Here is a 20910-nt window from a genome sequence, read left to right on the forward strand (position 1 = left end):
ACGGACATATATACACTACCAAACATAAAACAGATAGCTAGTGGGGAGCAGCCACATAGCACAGGGAGATCAGCTCTGTGCTTTGTGACCACCTAGAGGGGTGGGATAGGGAGGGTGGGGGGGAGGGAGATGCAAGAGGGAAGAGATATGGGAATATATGTATATGTATAACTGATTCACTTTGTTATAAAGCAGGAACTAACACACCATTGTAAAGCAATTATACTCCAATAAAGATGTTAAAAAAAAAAAAAGGATGACAGTCTGATGTAGCAGGCCACAAAAAGAAAAGCCAAGGAAGAACTAGAAAACCAAAGAACATTCATTATATAACCTCATTTTGATGTAACAATGGGAAAATTCCCATTTTTTGTGGCATCTAGGGATATGGAAGAGATGTTACTTTTTTTTTTCTGTCCTAGATGCACTGGGTAATTGAGGTCCCTTTTGCCAATAGCAGCTGTTAACAATGAATTATTTGTAGTGGGCAAAAGAATGAAGGACTCTAGTTTCCACCTTTGTCTTAGGGGCCAACTCTATCTTGTCAAAAGGCAGTGGTGAGATGGCTTGTTTGCCTCTGCTAGACCCCAGTGCCAGATGCCACACAATTAACTCCCCACTGGTTTCCTGTTTACATTTCCATCTGTGCTCCTGAGACTTGGTGTCTTGCAGTTCCCATCATCTCCAGATACCACATTGTTTTCAAAGGGGACAAATACAAAATGGTGCAAGGAAGTGCTCTCTCTGCAAGAGAGCAGAGAGACTACAGATTTGAATACAGAGAACGGTCTCATCATTGTTGGCTTATTCTAAAAAAACCATTGCAGGTTTATTCTGGGTGAGGTGCAAATCAGAAATTTTAATTCAATACTGCCTCTGTGAACAAGTTTACAACCTAAAAGCAGAACTTTGTAAAACACAAAGGGAGGACACGTATATTAAAAACAACATGATAGAGATACTAGTAAAAGTCTTGATTGCTGCTTTTAACAAAAAAGTTAATCTCATAGATTTTTATGGAATATTTCTCTCTTCATGAAATTTTAAAAAAATATTATATGCTTTCCTTTAGCAACATTTAGAATTTGTGAACTTATGAAAATGTGGACTTTATTATTAATTAATTAGACTTCATAGGCATAAATATATCATAAAAGCAATTTATGAACAATTTTTACCCATTTAGCTTACAGGAATGTTTCATATGTCTATCTGTATCCTGTCATAGGACCTAGTATAATGCAAAGCATATAACAGTTATGTAATAAATGATGTATTACGTATTATATAATCATTAGGTTGTATTTGAAATAAGTACCTAATTCACTTATTGTAGGTAATCAAAAGCACCCTGAAGGTCTGCATACACTTTCCAAAATGCTTAAATGACTTTGGGAACTTAGGAAAGAAAACGGAGTCCATTGATTCCTTCATGCTGAATATACATTCGCTCTCTGTAGTAACGACATTATATCAACTCGGTGTGCCTACTGAATACCCCTCCCAACTTCACCATCCTGCATTTATTTAAGGCTTAAAGGTCAAGTGGGACAAATGAAAGATAATAGTCCACACTGAGTTTGAAACCTTTTTGTTAAGTCTTCAGTGCAGCAAACCAAAACTATTAAGAATTCAAGAGCATGTGGAAAGTCTCTGGTCATATTAAAAACCATACACCAGGGACAAGAAGACATATTGTGTGCTCTGGAAAAAAAGAAAGTGTTGAGATAAATGAATACATGTCCCAAATTTATGCATTGGAGTTAGCTGACAGTAAAGGTCAAATGAGAAGAAAGAGTAATGGAACTGCACAGTACTGATTTGTGACCTTTCTGCTGAAGACTCTGCGTGTTTTTGAGTTTGTTCTGTTACTTGCTTTCCACTAATTATTTAATACAGTGTTTGGAGCACTAGCTCTGGAGTCTGAGTACTTGGGTTAGAATAGAGTTTCTGTTACTAACTGTGCTACACTGGGCAAGTCACTTAATCTGTTCTTTAGCTTCTTCATCTGCATAATGGGTTTGTGAATAGTACATCTATGACAGAGTTGTCGTGAAGAGTAAGTAAAATAATGTATGTTAAGCATGTACAAGCACACAGTAAGTGCCCAATAAATTATTATTATTATTCATTATATTGAATTAATAGATTGAGACCAAGTCATTATAAATTATCCTAGGATAGATAGCGTTCGTATATCTCAGCTTCTCACACATACTTCTCTCTCCACTTTGATGTGCTGGGGGTAAGGGAAACCCATTTTTAAAGTCTCCTTTAAGGTTAGGACTATTCCAATATGTTCTCAACCATTGCCCAGCAGTAGCTAAATATGGTATTCCAAGGCCAGACCGTAAAACGAAATTAATTTTTCTTCCTGAAGTCTTTTTAACCCTATCTAAGATCTTATTTTAAAAATATCTATTTTCCAACCACATTTCAGGAAGATTTTTGAAATCTATGAATTTCTAACTATACATTTGCTAGCCAAAATATATTTCCACCACTCTTAGCTGAGTAAAGCTGATTTACCCATGGGGAAAAGATCAGAATTCTATTCTGAAAATTGTTCTCTTGGGCTATTAAGCTGCATCCAATTTCAAGGGTGCCTGAAGCCTTCATCTCTAGGGTTGAAGGATTCCATTTTGCTTCATCTATCAACCACAAAATAGTCAACCTCGTCTTTATTGCAAAGCCACGTTTCTAATGATAATGAAAGCAACTCAAGCTGCTAAGTTGAGTCAGCAATTTAAAAATAAGAATTCTTTGACCAATGAACACAATCAAATTTGAAAAGCAGCTGATAAAGAGGACAAAAATGGTTTTACTATTTTATGTTTCTGAATAAAATTGATTTTTATGTCTTTTAACACGTACCTCTTCTAATTGCCACATAATTTTGTTTTTCTGTTTCTCCCCTTGTTCCATGTGCATAGTTTGTTTTAATTAGATAATAATAATAATAATTTATGCCAATAATTATTAAAATATCAAGATTTAATATATGCATTAACATAGAAAATTTTAAAGAACAGGAATCTATTTTTAGTGGTCAATTACAAATTAACCTTGACATGATGGAATGGAGTGATTTAATATTTATTATCTCCTATGTAGCAATTTTTTATAAATGTCTCTGCAACTTCAACATAGCTTTTTCCCTACGGCAATTTTTATACTTTTGTTGTAGTGCCAAAATTCTATTCTTAGAATATTTAAATTTATCGTAAATATTAATTTCCAATTTTTAAACTTTCTTATCATGCATTTTGGTCTCATCTATCCAAAATACCACTATCAAGAATCACTCCAAGATGCCTTCTCTCATCCTTTCATCTGGTAGCAAACTCTCTCCTCATAACAACCGTTTTCTTCATCCTCTTCATTGCATCTTTGTCATTATATTTTATGTTTATTGAATTTATGACTCACCTCTCTTTTCTTCTCAAGCAAAGTCCTATAACATCCTACCATGCTGTGTAGTTATTTATGTATGCCTCATCTCCCCCGTGCCACCATGAGCTTCATATGGATAGACTTCGTGTCTAATTTAACTTGGTAAATTCCATAGCACTTGGCAGAGTGTCTGGGACAGAATAGCATTCAACCCCTATTTGCGGAATTAATGAATAGATGAATGCAATAAATGCTTATCAAATGAAAACAATTCTGCCATGATTACAGTAACCTGTGCTGGAATTACTGGCTTTAAGGGGATTTTTAGGAGAAACAATATAGTCAGGGAGGGTCCTTGCTAGTTAATTTCCTCATTTATGTACAATCATATACCAATTGGGGCTGTACTTACACTATATTTATACAACTTATTGAAAAGTTTATGACAAAATCTGCCCATGAATAATATATATTTGTGTCTGTTGAATTCAAACCACCAGTTTAGATGATTGTAGTTTTTTACTGCATTGTCTGGTTTAGGGAGATTATATCAATATGATTGTAGTGATAGGGCCTGTTTGAAGGGGAGGAATAGGTCAAGTACTCCTTTGCCTTGGTCACATGCTATAGTGGATACAGTGGAGGGAGCATTGGTTTTAGACTCAAACAGACCTAATTTCAAATGCTAGCTTTGCCATCTATGAGCTGTGTGAACTTCGGCTGTATATTTATTCAATCTTTAAGTTTCTATTCTGCATGGGTTCACATAGGGGTTAGACACATGTGAAATGGTATCTGGCACACAGTAGGGCTCAGTATGTTCTAGTTCTCATTATTAGAATCCCAGAGTGATTTAACTGACCTACATGCCACACTCCAGTATGCAATCTTAGACTAGTGCATGATCTACAAAGTGGGGTAAGATAAGTAAAAAGTTTATTATAGAGCAGTACTTGGTGTATAGTAAGCCCTCTGTAAGTATTAGGAATTGTTGTTGTTGAAAATTATTGCCTCCAGGGGAAAAAATATAAAATATTCAGCAAACCTGGCCTAATGATCCTGACCATCAACCCATACCCACCAGATAGTTCCAAGATCTTCTACTATTTGTTTGTATAAGTCCCAGTTCTTCTCCCTCAAGCTGGTACAAGCTGGGATGTCTCAGTTGTAATGAAATAATCATTATGCAGTGCATTGTTTAATATCTGTCTCCCTAAGAGAGTGTACACTCCGTGACAGCAGGGGCCATATTTACCTTGCTCACTGCTAAATCCCAACCACTTAACACAGTGCCTATTCACTCATAAATATTCGTTGAATGGATGAATGAGTGAATGAATAAATGTGTGAATTAGTCAGTGAATATTATCATACACATGACTAGTATTGTGCCTGACATGTAAATAGGTACTGAATGAAAATCTGTGCAACTGAATTTGTCAATAGCATTCATTATAATAAAAGTTTCTAAAGAAAATCGGTTACTTCCTTATAGTTACCCATTACTTTAAAAAAATGTTATTTCATGGTAGAATCAGCAGAAGAACAGACTGCCTGTGTAAAGTCTTTTATTGTCAGTCTTGCCTTTCAAACCAAAACTACTAGGCACAAAATAGGCACTCAAAATAGCTCTTTGAATGGAAAATTCTAATAATGCTCTTGACACTGTAATCATTTCCTTGACTTGCCATTGTTAAGGAACAAACAAAATTACCAGGGGGAGAAAAACATATAGCTCTTTAAAATGCAAAAATTTTTTCTGTATTACTTATTTCCTCTCTTTTATTAGTTATACACAAATCTCAAGCCCTATATTTTTTAAAAAAGGATTTTTGTACCTGTAATTTAAAAAAAAACAAAAACTAATGTCCTTGGAAATAAATTGTAAGATGGAATCATTATAGCAAGTATTTGTTTCCATGAAGTATCTTTGGATTCTTGACAGCCTTTTGGTCTTTATATGTGAAAAAAGGAGCTAGCTATAGTTTCAGTTTGTCTTCCTCAGTCATCTTGAGGGCAATACATCTTTTTTCAACTATGCTATCCAATAGCTACAGACAAAATGTAGGTAATTAGCTCTTTCACATGGCTCTTCAAAGAGATTAACAGTTTGGAAAGCAAGTAAAGCCCCATACTAAGTAAGGATACAGAGTCCAAGCTAATTAATAAAACTCTGACAACAATTACATCTTCTTTATGCTCCTCCTTCATCCTTTCCCCTTCCTCTCTTGCCTTGAATAACCATTGTCACAGATATTTGGTTTATCAATTCCTTGATTTTTTTCTGAATATACTTTTATCAAATACATATGAATTCTTAAAAATACAGTGTTTTGTTTTGAATGTTTTTACATTTACACAATGGATTCAGGCTATAATCTTCTGGGATTGATCTTTTTCATTCAGTGTTGCTAAGAGTCATCCATATTATTCCATGTTATTCTAGTTCATATGTTTCACACTATACAATATTCCATTGTGTAAACATTCCATGGTTTATTTACCCATTCTCTTGTCAACATTTGGGTTGTTTCCAATTTTTGCTATTATGAACAATGCCTCTAAGAACATTCTTGTACATATGTCTTGGTGTGGTTATGGAGGAGTTCTTTAGGAATGTATTTAAAGTTGCTTGTCTTAGAGCTTATAAATCTTCAACTATACAAAGTAATAGCAAACGGTTTTCCAAAGTGGGTACATCAATTTTCATTCCCACAAGCAACGAGTAAGTGATCTTATTGATCTACATTTGTACCAACACTTGGTTTTATCAGACTCCCTTTTTTTGACAACAAGTTTTTGTTGATGTTTTAGTACTTATGCTATATTGTACATTCACATGGTCTCATTCTATTATTGAAAAATAAAAGTAAAAAAGTGTCATGCATGACCAGTGATAAGAGTATTTCATAAACCAGGGATTGTAATTCATCTAATTTTGTGTATTTAAGGTCCAGGGGAGGGGTTCTGGGAGAAGTAGATAGGGAATCCTAGCCCTGGTAAAGACCTCAAAGATGGCTTCGAAAGAATATCTTGAAGGGAAGGGCAGAAAGCCTTGGAATACAATGTGCCCCAGTACACAGTACACAGCTCATTCCTCTCCTTTCCAGACTCATCTCTTTTACTCAGAGAGGTAGCAGATACAAGGTAATCATACCTTGGACATTTTTTTAACATCTTTTTTGGAGTATAATTACTTTACAATGGTGTATTAGTTTCTGCTGTATCACAAAATGACTCAGCTATACGTATATATATCCCCATATCCCCTCCCTCTTGCGTCTCCCAACCACACTCCCTATCTCACCCCTCTAGGTGGTCCCTAAGCACTGAGTTGATCTCCCTGTGCTATGTGGCTGCTTCCCACTAGCTATCTATTTTACGTTTGGTAGTGTATATGTGTCCATGCCACCCTCTCACTTCGTCCCAGCTTACCCTTCCCCCTTCCCATATACCTTGGACATTCTTGAGTCCTTTGAAGGAAAGATGGTGAAAGCTCACTATGCCCTTGTTACCAGGCCTGACAGCAATATCACGCAAGCGTGGTGGCAACATCTCAGGAACCTCTCAGGTGAAACACTCATCTGAGATTATATTTTCTCCTAGGATACGGCATTGGTCTCCCTCCCAACTCTCCTTTGACCTCCAATATATCCGAGCTAATCAGTCAATACAAGTCACATGGGTTTATGGATGTGCTACATGAGAAGTGGTACAAGGTGGTTCCCTGTGGCAAGAGAAGTTTCATTGTCACTGAGGTAAGGGAAAAACTGCTGATAATGTTGATGCTTTGTACAGATTTACCTTGAAAAATATGAGGAAATGCTGTCATATGTGGCCAATAATCCAGGCTATTACATCTCCTAAGACTCACCATGGTATTTAGATTACTCCTAATTTCATTTGAAGGATGGCTATTCAATAGGAATTTTCCGTAAGACAGATTTGTCTTGGATTTAACTGTGATGCTATTTTGATGAGTAAATGTCTGAATTTCTATTTTTTGCCTATATGTTATATCCACAAGTGCAGAAGAAATGCTGTTCTGCATTACAGTAATAGTATCTGAGATTGACATTAACAGTGTTTGGTTTAACTGTTAATTGCTGGTCACAATGTGGACTTCAAAATATTCCCAGGATCTAACTTCCCAGTGGTCCAGTGATGAATCCCGCTTAGAGCAATAGATATTAACTTATAACTGGTAATTCTTAGATAATCCTAGATTTTTTAAACTGAAAACAACCAATTCCCTTCTTTTAGTGATGGAAAACTAATATCTAGAGATCCTAAGTGATTTGCCCAAGGCACACAAATAGTCAGAATCTACATCTTTTTATTGCAATGCTCTGCCTTTATGATGTAATTAGAAGGAAACCTGCAAAGTGAGCCAGAAATTGGCTGATTAAGATAGGAGACTAAAAGGTGTAACAAGAGCCACAGGCTCCAGTATTTAAAAGAGAAGCCAAATAAAGCAGTATGAGGTCTGCCTGACATTTAAAAAAAAAATCTAAAGCCAACAATAATGACTCCAAATAGCCTCTCTTCGCCAACAACTTTCACATTTGTATTTCAACACCAACTCTTCTTCTGGGCTCCAGAACCATATATCTACCTTCCTATTTGACATTTCCACTTGAATATCTTACAGGCATCTGACATTTAACTTGTCAGAACTGAACCCTGCTCTTCTCTCCTAAATCTGCTTTTCTCTCTGTGCATCACATCTTGGATAATGGCACCTCTGTCCATCGAGTATCTCATTCCAGAAACTGGCAGGGATCCTTAATGCCTCCCACATCTCACCTTCTGCATCCATCAACAAGCCATATCTTTTCCTCTATAAAATATGTCTCAAATATGCCCATTGTCATCTCCACTGTCATCACTCTAGTCCAAGCCATCATCCCTCACCTGGACCACTGCAAAAGTCTCCTAACTGGTCTCTCTGTTTTCATGCCTGCCGTTCTCCAATTTGTTTTCCATGTGGCAGATCACTCTCCTACTTAGAAGCCTGCGATGGCTTCCCATGTTAATTAGGGAACAATCTGAAATGCTGAACATGGCCTGCAATGCCCTGAGGGACTTGACCCTGCCTATTTCTTCAGCCTCATCTCATGCAACTTTCCTCCTGGCTCATTACACCCCACCACAATGGTCATTCCAGATGGAGATACACCAGTGGCTTTCCTGCCTTGAGGTCTTGGCACATGCTGTTGCATCCTCCTTCCCAGATACTCTTCCTCTTCCCACGCCCCGACATTTACCTAGCTAATGCCTTCTCATTATAAACTCCCAGCTGAAATCTCCCTTCTTCAGAGCCTGCCCATAGTCCCTGATGCAACCTGAATCATATCTCCCTTTATAATCTCATATTATATCTTATTTAGAAGATGGTCATTGAGCAAAGATTTAAAGGAAGCAAAGAGGAAAATAAGAAATTAGGGAACTAGCATGCTCTGTTTCTTATCACATGACAAAAACTGTATTAGGGACATTAACTCATTGGTTCTCACTACAACCCTGTAAGGCAAGCATTTTTATATTTTTTTGGAGATATTTGCATGGCTTTTCCTAAAAGAAATAAAATTGGGCTTACACTGGTCAGCTGAATTAATTCAGCCAAGAAAATAAACAAACCAATTGCTTAAACTGTGCAAAGAAAGCAACAATCATTTCATGTGTCCTACCATTTGTTGTGACCATGGTTAACTCCAGCCAAAATCTCCAAGTGATTCAAAGTTGACAGCAAGACATTAGACAAGACGAAGGGAGCCTCCTCGTCATGCCCCCAAAGCCAGCAATACAGAATAACTGGCACCTCCCTGATCACAAGCATACCTCTAGGCTGTGCCATTTCAGAGGACCATCAGACCAAGACATCAGCTGGATGGACTGACTCCCAGGGCAAGACTCTGAGGGTGCAGGGCTCTTCAGCTTCAGAACCTAACTCCACCTGGGCACATACAGGGGAACATACTTTTGGAGACTAACAAGCACTAACATAAATCTATTGATTCTAGTGTGAAAATATCTAACAGAAAGCATGATAAATTTGAAGACATACATTTCTGGACTTGCATCCTGGCTCTACCAATTAACAACTGAGTGACTTAACTGCTCTTAAGTCTGAATTTCTTCATCCATGAATGGATATGATAAAACCTGCCTTGTCATTTTGTTCTGAGAATAAGAGATCATTTATGGAGAGACCAAGTGAAAAACCTGACATAGTAAATAATAGAAATATTAATACTTCCTCTCCTTCCATCAGGAGAACTTCCTGGGGTTCACAGATATCTTCAGGTATCTTTCTGCAGCTTTATTTAGAAGGAAACCTTCCCAGAAATTCTCCAGTAGATTTCCTCATATTCATTGGTCAAAATTACATCATCTGTCCATGTCTAAAGCCAATCAGTGGTGAGGGGAATGAGATCACCATGACAGATTAGCCAGTCATGACTCATCCTCCAGAACTTATTAGCTGCTCCAGGGGCAGCTTCCCTTGAAATACATGGCCCCGTAGAGAATGGGGTTCTCTAAACGAAATGAAACGAAAGCAGGGTTCCCTTAGGAAGGAGACAGGAGAATGAATGCTAAATAGGCAACCAACCACCTCTTCTACACTCTCTCCCATCCCACCCACTTCTAGTCATCATTACAATGAGGTATTTGGATTTAATCACATGCAAGAGCCCTCCCACCTTTGATACAGTGATTACAGTCTTTCCTTTACATCATCCTGAGATTAGAATATTTAATATATTGACAGTATAGCATAATGGTTGAAAGCATGGGCTTTGGAAACAGTTCTAGGTTTGAACGCCACCACCCGTGTGATACAAGACATGTTACTTGTCCATTCTGAGCCTCAGCTTCTGCAAATTGGGGTGATAATGTCTACTTTATAGGATTGTGGTGAAAATTAAGGCAGATAATTAATGTTTATAAAATACTGAGCCTATATCCAAATATGATAACCACGAAGTAGCTTATATCCTTAAGGATGATGAGGTTTCAACTGTTCCAGGGCTGTATGGATTTATCAGTAATTTCAAACAAAACCAAATTAAGTGTGGACAAAAAAGAAGGCAGATTTTGAAAAACAAACAAATAATCAGCAAAAGCCACAAAACTGTTCAGATGATATGTGCAAAACACACCACATATTTTTTCAACCATGGTTTTTAACGGGACAATTCAGGGGAATTGTCTCCCTCAGGGGAGAGGCATTTGGGAAATTCTGGTTGTAGTGAGCTGGAAGCAACTGGATAAGAGGCTGATATCAGGATCAAGTTATGGTTGTTAAGACAACCCTGGCCCCATTTTCCAGGTCAGCTGAATTTGGAAGGGGGCAAGAGGTAGGAATGAGGAGAATGGAAGAGAGGTGTACCCTTAATTGGAACTTCAGAGACAAAAATAAAAATTATGATAACATCCATGTGTGTGTAGAGCTGGTGCCACCCCCAGCTTCAGGGAATGTTAAGAACATGTATGGAGCACTTCTCAGCAATGGTGGCCTGCACTACTGCATATTCTGGTCTGTGCAGTAACAATCTGCTTTGCAATGTTGCTCACCTGTGTGCATTTAAACGGAGTGCATATCCTTGTGCACTGACCGGCATGTTTGTCTTGAACAACCTAAGACAGAATTTCAGGATGTCACCCTCACAGAACCTAAAGATACAATGTAATTAAATGAAACCCATCTTCAGCTCATTGGCTGAGCTTAGTCTCCGCTGTGAAGGCCCTGTGCCTGCTGAATTTTCTATCATTCAGTCCATGAGTCTCTACCTGCTGTTTGGGTGGGGGGTTTAGCTTTCTCCCAGAAAAGGTCAGAAGGAAGCATGCTTGTCAGTACTTTGCTTGCCATCCCTTTTGCCTCAAATGTCATACGTTGCTGGGCTATTAGTGTGAAGAAAGTAGGACTCGATTTGAAATCAGAGAAGCCATATTTGAAGCCTGCCTCTACCATCCACATGACTTGGGAAAAATCACTAACCCACCTCAGTCTCAGCTTCTTCATCTCTTCAGTAAGTTCTTGTGAAGAGTTAATAAAATGGTAGTTTAATGAACACATCCCTCCTCCTTCGTTCTCCCCAGGGGGAGGGGTGCAGAGCACAGCACAGCAGAAGCAGGTATGTTCTGGAGGGTACCTCTCCCAACAGGTGCTCTTGAGAAAGACACTCCTCTGACCTCCCATTTTCCAGGTACAGTCCTAGTCCATGTATGTTGTCACAAAGCAATTAAACAATTTCACTCTGAAAAAAATATCCTCATTTGCCTAATGAATAATACATGGTCACCTAGTAACATGACATGAAAGATGCTTTTTTCCACCTGTTTCTCACAGTTGGACATTAATACTTGGTCCCCTGTCAGAACCTTGATCTATTCACCTCCCATCTCTTGGCAACACCAGAGCTGTCTAGCTGCAATCTCTCTAGAGGATAAACTCATTTTTTTAAATTTTAGGGCTTTATCTGCTCCCAGAGTCACCTAGGATATTGCAGGTCCAATTCTGCAGGCCAGACTCCAGCAATTTTCAGAGAGGAATTTTAAACTGACCTCAGGTGTTTCTTCACGATCCTCCTAGCATAGCTGTGCCTCTTCCCACAGTGGACTCGTGGATCGATTCCGCAGGGGAACACATATGGCAGGCTTTAAATTGCCTTCATTTCCCTCTGACTCAGCAAAAAAATGTAATTTTTTTTTTTGAGTCACTGACTGAATTTAAGAGTTCCAGGGCAACAGTTTTGTGAAATCTGTTATTTACAAACCAGGAGAAGGAAGGCAGCAGATCACAGCTTAGGAAACTCCCAAAATTCTTCAAGGAATTATTAAGATATGTGATGATACCTCTTTTTGAAAGTCTCCTTTAAATACCGGGTTGCATAATGTGCCTTTTAACCAACTGGGAATAGTCAAGAAGGAAGAGGAAACAGTTTGGGCAGGGAATGGATAGCATACTCATACAGTCTAAGGAGAGTTTTCAAGAAACTCTTGGCAGAGGTATGGTTTAAGGAAACCAACAGAAATAGTGCAATCTCTCAGGGCAGGTAAAGTGAAGGAGCCATTACCACACCTTAGCTCAAAGGGAAAAATGGAGAAAGCCACTCCTAGAACCAGTACCCAGGGAGGCACAGGAGAGGGCATTCTAATAGGAGCTGCAGCCTTTGGTTAGGGACATAGCCATGCCACAGTGACCTGGCTGAGAGCCAGGAAGTAAATACCTGACCTTAGTCTCCTCTGGCCCTCCAATCTTCCACCACTGCCTTAAGCAAAGGAAGCCTGTCAATGGGGTCCATACAGGACCTCCCCAGGGCACAAAGCAGGATGGGAAGAGGTGAAAAGTGGATCTGGAAGGGCAAAAGAATGTCCAGAACAGCCCCTCATGGCAGATGAAGGTGGGGATGGGGCCAGCTGAAGGAAAGCACTGGCAGCCTGACCATCTATGAATGTGCAGCTTCTACAACTGCAGAGGTCCAACCGGCAGGGAGGGAGATCATGCCTTGCACTGATCAGGAAGAAGGGAGAAGGACAACCAGGCCACTGGAATGACCTTGGTCTTGGGAGTCACCCTTGCTCCATCATTACTGTGAGGAGGCAGTTTTATGTCCTCGGGAAAGTTACTGAATCTCTGTGAGCCTCAGTTGAGTCCATATCTTCCTGGGTTTTTACAAGGTTTTCTGCCTCTGAATCCATGGGTCTCCTTGTGTTGTCACTGCGTATTTAGGGAAACAAATACATACTAAGTAAGAAGTGGAACACCGTACTGGAGAGAGCTCTATTTCAGGAATCCAGAGACCTCGATTACATAGGGTAGGGAAAAGGAAAAGGAAATGTTGAAATAGTCTAAAAATAAATCACTAATCTTTTCAGTGTTCTTTTATTACTAAGGAAAGTGCACATTAAGAAACTGCCCCATTCCACCCATGACCTCACCTTCAACTTGACCCTCACCCCATCCCTGAACTTACTCAGTCCTTGATCTCACCCCATTCCTGGCACCTAACCCCAACCTGACCTTTAATTAATTCTTAATCTTACCCATCCTTGGCATTCCCCATTCCTGAACTCCATCCAGTAAGGGATGAGGCCATGGAACAGGGGTGGAGTGAAGATGTCTGTGAAGCTCATTATTAGGTCATTTTTTTAAGCTGAAGTGTAAATGGTCTGTTTTTAGGACCACGGTAGAGATACAAATGCAAAAACAACCACGGTGTCAAAATACCCACATGTAAAAGGTACATCAAAACATCATGAACACAAATTACTTAACCTCTCTGAGTTTCCTCCTATGCAAAATGGAGAGAATATTTGATGATTCGCCTTTATGTACATAAAAGTGTCTGACATGTGGCAGGTGCTGAATGAATGGTAGTTACCATATTTGTCCTGACTCTGCCATGAACCAACTGAGTGACCTTCAGCACATCGCTTAAGTTCTCTGAAGCCTGTTTCCTGCCCTTAAGATTGAGCCGAGCATCATGTCCAGCTTAAGAGAATGCTGTGGTTCTCAAGCAGGTGCGTTTAGAGGGATCCCAACCTAACCAGCTGAAGATCTGGATCCTGGGACACAGAGGAAGACAATGAACTGACTGGCCTCCAGTGTAAGCTCTCCATCCCTGACCACTGCCCCAGAGCACCAAAACGTGCATCTAGTGTGAAACCTATTAATATCTACTCACTGAGAAAATGGAACTTTCTCACAGCAGACCCATTCTTCCCTCTGTTAATTTTTTGTGGGAAGGAGTAATGGGTTAGTCAACTATACATTGAATTCTGAAGAGATCACACAGTCCCATCAAGAAGCTTCAATGCCTGTCAATTTTCTTTGCAGTTTATTTTTAAAGACCCAAATGGAATGGTATGCGAGTGGGGGAGGGGGGAGTCTTAATGCAGTCCTTTTTTGCTCTTGACAACTAGGTCACATCTCAACAGCCTCCTGCACCTCTCTCATCCCTACTCCTTCCTTTTTCAATTTAAAATGTCACTGTCTGCTCTTCAACCTGATGAAAGTTATGGCGAGGCAGGGAGAGTTAATGACTGTAGATTGCTTTAAATTGAAAACCTGAGTAAGTCAAGAACCACCTTGACAGCTGAGTGCTTCCCTTGGACAAGCCTAAGTAATTAAGTTTAGTATTTAAGCCAAGCATAAGGTCAGATGGAACCTATCCAGGTAGCGCTTTCTGGAAACCTGAAGAAACACAAAGCTGTACCTATGTCCTTTTATGATGTGGAGTGGAATTGTGCATGAAGAAAGGGAGCCCAGTCTCAGAAAGGCCTCACCTTCTCTTACTCTGCTACCAGGACAAATTCACTCACTCATTCAGTCATTCATTCATTCATCTGTCAGCAAACATGTCTTGAATCCCTGTGTGCCAGCTCCAAGTCAGGTGCAGCTAATGCAGAGATGAATACAGAGCTCACAGGCAGGTAGAGACAGACTTGTGAAGAAAGCCCCTGGACCAGCGGTCCTTTCTGTCACCAGAGACCGGTTTCGTGGAAGACAGTTTTTCCACGGACTGGGGTGAGGGGGATGGTTCTGGCGATAATGTGAGCAATGGGGAGCGATGGGGAGCGGCAGATGAAGCTTCACTGGCTCGCCTGCTGCTCACCACCTGCTATGCATCCTGGTTCCTAACAGGCCGCAGACCAGTACCAGTACCAGTCTGTGGCCTGGGGGTTGGGGACCCCTGCCCTAGACCACACCCCACAGGGGCAGCAGTAGAAGAAGAAGCAAGGTGGAACAGTGACACAGGCAAGCCCATGGTTCGCTCACAGAAGAGCAAGTAGGAGTCAGAGAAGGCTTTCTGGAAGAGGAAAGCCCCTGTAGAGTGAAGAGCCCTCTGGTCAGAGCATGAGCAAGACACCAAGGCATGCAATTAAAAGCAATGCAATTTGGCCCCACCCTCCAGAGACACCGCACCAAACCACGCTGGATGCACAGGACTCCACATGCTTTTAGTGGTGCCTTCCTCAGGGATTCTAAAATTACAGGTGGCCACCTTCCCTGGCCCACTTGTTATGCAGCCACAGCTAGACCCAGGAATAAGTTATAGGTCTTTGACTTTTCCTGTGTTCTACCTTGGAGCCCACCATTATCTCCACGAGGGCAGGGACATCCTTTCTAGTATGGAAGGCAGTCTGGAATAATGGAAAGAATTTCAGTTCTGGAAGTGGACATCCTAGGGTTTGACTCCTGGCTCCATCACTGTGTCTGTGCAAGCCGTGAAACTTCTAAAACTTCACATCCTCACCCCAAAACTGGGGATAATAATAGTCTGCTTGTAAGTAATAAAATGTATTTAATGAGATAGTTTATGGAGAATACCTAGCTTAGCAAATGTTCCCCCCTCCTTCCCTGAGTATAGAGCTATGCACATAGAAGAAAAAATATTTGATAAATAATAAACACATGCAAAAAATTACTCCTGGACCCATCTCCAAAAAATCAGAAACACCTTATAATTCCAACATAAATGTTCTTTTATATTATATTACTTACATGTTCTAGAACTGAAGACTTTTGGGGGGAGGACTTGTGAAATACATGATTCTGGAATTTTCTGTTTTGCAATGTGCTAGATTAGCCAGCATTTACAGTATCATGTTATTCCTTTTGTCCAACTCAGCTTCTAGGTTGAGTGGGAAAACAGGAAGGTGGCTTATACAAACCATTAGCCTGAACTTAAAACAGATCTTTAAAGAAACAACAGTAACTACTTTCTTTAAATGTGGTCAATGGTATTTCAAAGTCCGGTGGCTGGGTGCACAAGCTGGAGACCTACAATTCTCTAGTCTTGTTTTCTCGTCACCCCATATCATCACAAAGCTAGGGCTGCTTCTCTGTTGCTCTCTGGTTACTATAAATGACAAAAGTTTTAATTCTGATACAGTGAAAACTAATTCTAGCAAGTGTCCTGCTTTACCCATGCTAATGAGCAATTAAACAGATAACATGGAATAAGGGTCTCCTCTTTTATATACCAGAGATGCTTGAGCATCCGTTATACCCATGATCGCATACTGTTAACAGTCCTTATTTTTCCCCTGGTTGAATTCAGTGAACTCGTGAATATTTATGAAATATTATTTACTATGCAACTAAAAGGTGTGAACAGTGCTCAGACTGATTAGGACTATTGTGAGAGACAGTCTTCCTTCCACTTTTTTAGATTTCCATACACTGAAATCTGTGGGGGAATCACATGAAACGGGACTCCTCCCTAATTATTCCCAGTGCTAAACAATTAACTCTCCAGGCTCTGAAGATTCCAGCTTGAAAAAAAAAAAAAAAAAGGAAGGAAATGTGTGAAGATCATCACCTAGTGGCTCTAATGTGAAGTGTCACAAAATATCAGAAAACCATCTTTTTTATATCTCACAGATGGTATTAACCAAGTCTAAGAATATGAGAAATTGCCCCGACATTTCCTCCGAAGACACTTCCTCTCACGTGGCTGTGGGAGTTGGATAAGAAGCCAGTATCGTCAGGGGGTGCAGGGCGGGGAGCCCAGGAGCCCTTACACACACCATGTGAGCCCTTCATCACACAGTAGAGGTGGCTTCCTGCAACATCCAAGCACAGGGCTGGTCAGCCTGGGAAGCCAGTGCAGTCACATTTGGAGTCTCACCTTTGCTTCCTCCGTCTGTCCTTCTGTCCAGTAAGACACCGGGCCTAGTGTTATGGGTCTAATTGTACCCCCCAAAAAGATAGGTTTAAGTCCTAAGGAGCTAACCCCTTGATACCTCAGAATAGGGCCCGGTTTGAAAATAGGGTCATCAAAGATGAGATTAAACAGTCACACTGTAGTAGAGAGAGTCCCTAATCTAATGACTGCTGTCCCTATAGGAAGACAACTAGCATGCAAAGACAGACACACAGGGAGAACACCATGTGACCACGAAGGCAGAGGGTGGATTTATGCAGCTTCAAGCCAAGGAATACCAAAGATTGCTGGCAAACTATCAGAAACTAAGAATAAGCAAGGAAGGATTCCTCTACAGGTTTCAGAGGGAACATGGCCCTGCCAACATCCTGATTTCAAATTTCTAGTTTCCAGAACTGGGAGACAATAAATTTCTGTTGAAAGCACCATCCAATTTCTGCTACTTGTCATGGCAGCCCTAGCAAATGAATACACCTCACCTTTCACCTCTAGTGCCTCTTTCATCCTAGCTCAGGCTCTCATATTCCAGATAAACATGCATAGTTGTCATTGTTTGCTGGCCGCTCTCCCAACTGCCAGGCACTTACCCTGTTCAGCTCACCCTTAACAATGCCAGATTGATCTTTTTAGAATAAAATTCTGATTTGGTCACTCATCTGTGCTTTCCCTGTCATATGGAAACCAAGTGTCTTCAGCCAAACATTCAAAACTCCCCTTGATCTATTTCCTTCCAGCTAACCTCATATTTTGCTCAAGTATTTCAGCCGCATTAAACTAGTTGCTGGTATCTATGCCTACTCCCTTTCCTACTTCTATGATTATGGTATTTGTCACCCTTGTCTTCATCAGGATCAAACAATACTTCTTGGGAAAAAAAATCTTCCTCCATTTGTCCCCAGCAATAATTCTAGGAAGTTCTCAACAAGTTCTCAGTTCTCTGAATTCTTATAGCTCTTTGCCCTTACCTCTCTGATGACATCTTTCTTTTTCCATCTTGTGCTGTAATTAATCACAATCTCTAATGCCTCAGTTCACTCAGCAGTAGGTAAGCTTTCTGAGTAGGGACCATCTCTGAATGCCCTCAATGCTTTATATGTCAAAACATAATTGGATAAATGATGCCCTGTAAAGGAATGATTGAATAAAATGTTGCCCTTTCTTCAGTGTCTAAGGCACGGTCAGATCATCTCTTCACTTCATCTAATACCATGCTCTCCCTTGACCTCCCTGTTCTGGCCACACTGGCCTTTAAGTTTGTCCTACTTGATATGCTCTTCCTGCCCCAGTGCCTCTGCACGTGGAAGTCCTTCTTCCTGGAACACGCATCCCTGCCTAAACATCCAGTTAACTTCTCCCTGAGATTTCAGCTCAATCATCACTTCCCCAATTAAAGTTCTGTTAATCTTTCTGACTAGATTAAGATTAAATTCCTATCGTGTTACTTCTCATCTCTGACACTCACCACAGGTGCCCCTGTACATTTACGGGCATGATAATTTGGTTCATGTGCATCTTCCCTACAAACGGTAAGCTCCATGAGGACAGAGACAGCTGGGAAAGTATCTGCCTTAGGTCACTACCATATGCCTCTCATACTGCAGATGCTCAATAGATATTTGTGTAGAAAACAAATAAGTACTTAAGTATATTTGCATGTGTATATATACAAACAATCTACTAGAATTAGAATTTTCTAGACAAGTCTCCAATAGGCAATAATTGTTATATCTACCATATTTGTACCTACTATGTGCTACGCACCGAGTCTGATACTTTACGCATTTTATCTCATTTAATTCTGAAAACGATGCTATAAGTTAGCAATTGTATCCTTGTTTTACACATGAGCAAACAGTGGCTCAGATAAGTAACTCTGCCCAAGATCACGGAGTTGTTAAATAGCAAAACTATGATTGAAAAACCATATATTCCAAAGCTCATATTAAACACCATCCCAGAATTACAAAAGAAAATCAAGCATATTACTCTTGATTCTTTTGAATATACATGATAAACATAAAAGACTGAGCAAATAGTGATAACAATCTTAAAGCCATACCACTTACTAAACTGTAGACTTCTCAAGGGACTGTGTCTTGTTCACCACAGAAAATTCCATTACCTGGCAGAGGGCCTGGCACATAGTAGGTGCTCAATATATATGTGTTAAATGGATTGTTTTATTATTGAAGTAGAGTTGACTTATAACATTAGTCTCAGGTGTACAATATAGGGATTCAGTATTTTTATAGATCATACTCTGTATAAAGATATTATAAAATATTGCCCATATTTTCCCTGTGCTGTACATTACATCCTTAAATCTTACTCATTTTATACCTAGTAGTACCTCTAAATCCCCTTATCTTCCCTTGACCCTCCCCCCACCTCTCTCCTCAATGGGAGCCAACTAGTTTGTTCTCTGTATCTGTGAGTCGGTTCTGTATTATAATATTCATTCATTTTATTTTTTAGATTCCACATATAAGCGAAAACTGTATTTGTCTTTCTCACTCTGACTTATTTCGCTTAGCATAATACCCTTTAGGTCCATCCATGTTGTTGAAATATTTGTTAAATGGATTTAAACTTCAAACAAGATTTGTCACATCCAAGGAAGATAAAACACATAGAGCCAGAGTCAAATTTCTGCTTTGGAGAAAGCAAATAAAGGAGTAGGAAAGGGAAAAGTAAGGAGACAAGGTGTAAAATCTCTTGAGCCCCTAATGTGCGCTGGTGTGCTCTTTTAGTTGTGTTGTTGTTTTTTTTTAAGTTTTAGATGTTATCCCACTTAAACCTATAATAACATTATATGACACCATTATAGTATTTCTGAGTTGCAGGTGAGAACTCTGATGCTCATGAATGCTTTTAAACTCACGGCAATGTGGTTCCACAGTCTACACAGGGGCTACCTCAGTACAAACAGATGTTAAAGATGGTGCCCAGCAAATCACAGAAAGGTGAGGGCTTCCAACTGTAAAGCTCCCAGAGTGTGTGAATTACTCAGAAACTTGTTCTGCTGAATAACTTGGAAGATGAAGCTTTATATGAGCCTCAATTCTCATTACTTCTGTTTCTATTTTATTTTCCAGTGTCAGTTGTATTTGCATGTAACCCCTCACAGTCCTTTTCCTGAAAACTCTTGAGGAAAAAAAAAAATGGCTTACTGAAATGGAAGTGGTGTCAGGATCCTGATTTCTTCCAAAACAATCAGCCAGTCCTTTTAATGTGCTTCCTGCAGTGAATGTCCAGCAATCCAAATCCCCCCACAGTGATAAATGGAAAGAGTGACAAATAGTGTTTTCCATGGAAATGACTAAGAATAATGGCTGGAGAAAACTGAAACAATGGCATTGAGTCCCATAATAATGCTAAACTACAAAGTTTATAAAATGTGGAACAATGGGGAACTCGACTTCACACTGACTAAAATTTCAGATCCAGCATCACATTACCTCCTCTACAAGGCAGGAGTAAAGCAATTCTGATTGTGCACCGTTTTATTTCAAAGAAGTGGTACCATCTTCCTGGTAATGTCTGTTTCACCATTAAATTAGCTAACTCTTGGGATGATATTTCTCCTTCTACATAATATTTCTATATGCAATCCCTCATCTCACTCTTAGAATATATAAAGCAGGTGATTATTATCACCACTTTACAGATGAGGACACTGAGGCTGGGACAGTAACAGCTCCTCTAAGAGCTCACAGCTCATGGGGCAGAGCAGGGACTGGAACCTGGTCTATTTAATTCCTATGCTCTCACCACTGCCCCTCGCTACCTCCTAATACCACACCATATAGAGGAAGACACTTACTTAAGAGTTTCCACACTG

General features: G+C 39.8%; 1 protein-coding gene across 1 annotated transcript in view; it reads left to right on the plus strand.

Annotated features, from left to right (window-relative positions):
* GRIN3A (glutamate ionotropic receptor NMDA type subunit 3A) overlaps positions 1-20910 on the plus strand; it is a gene marked incomplete at both ends in the record, with an annotated part of 149463 nt that overhangs the window by 107816 nt on the left and 20737 nt on the right. The window contains one exon of the mRNA XM_082655896.1: positions 7000-7151. Coding sequence (XP_082512022.1) covers positions 7000-7151 — 152 coding nt within the window. The remainder of the gene's footprint in view (positions 1-6999; positions 7152-20910) is intronic.

This window comes from Grampus griseus, assembly GCF_964374135.1.
Source record: "Grampus griseus genome assembly, chromosome: 6".
Taxonomy (NCBI): Eukaryota; Metazoa; Chordata; class Mammalia; order Artiodactyla; family Delphinidae; genus Grampus; species Grampus griseus.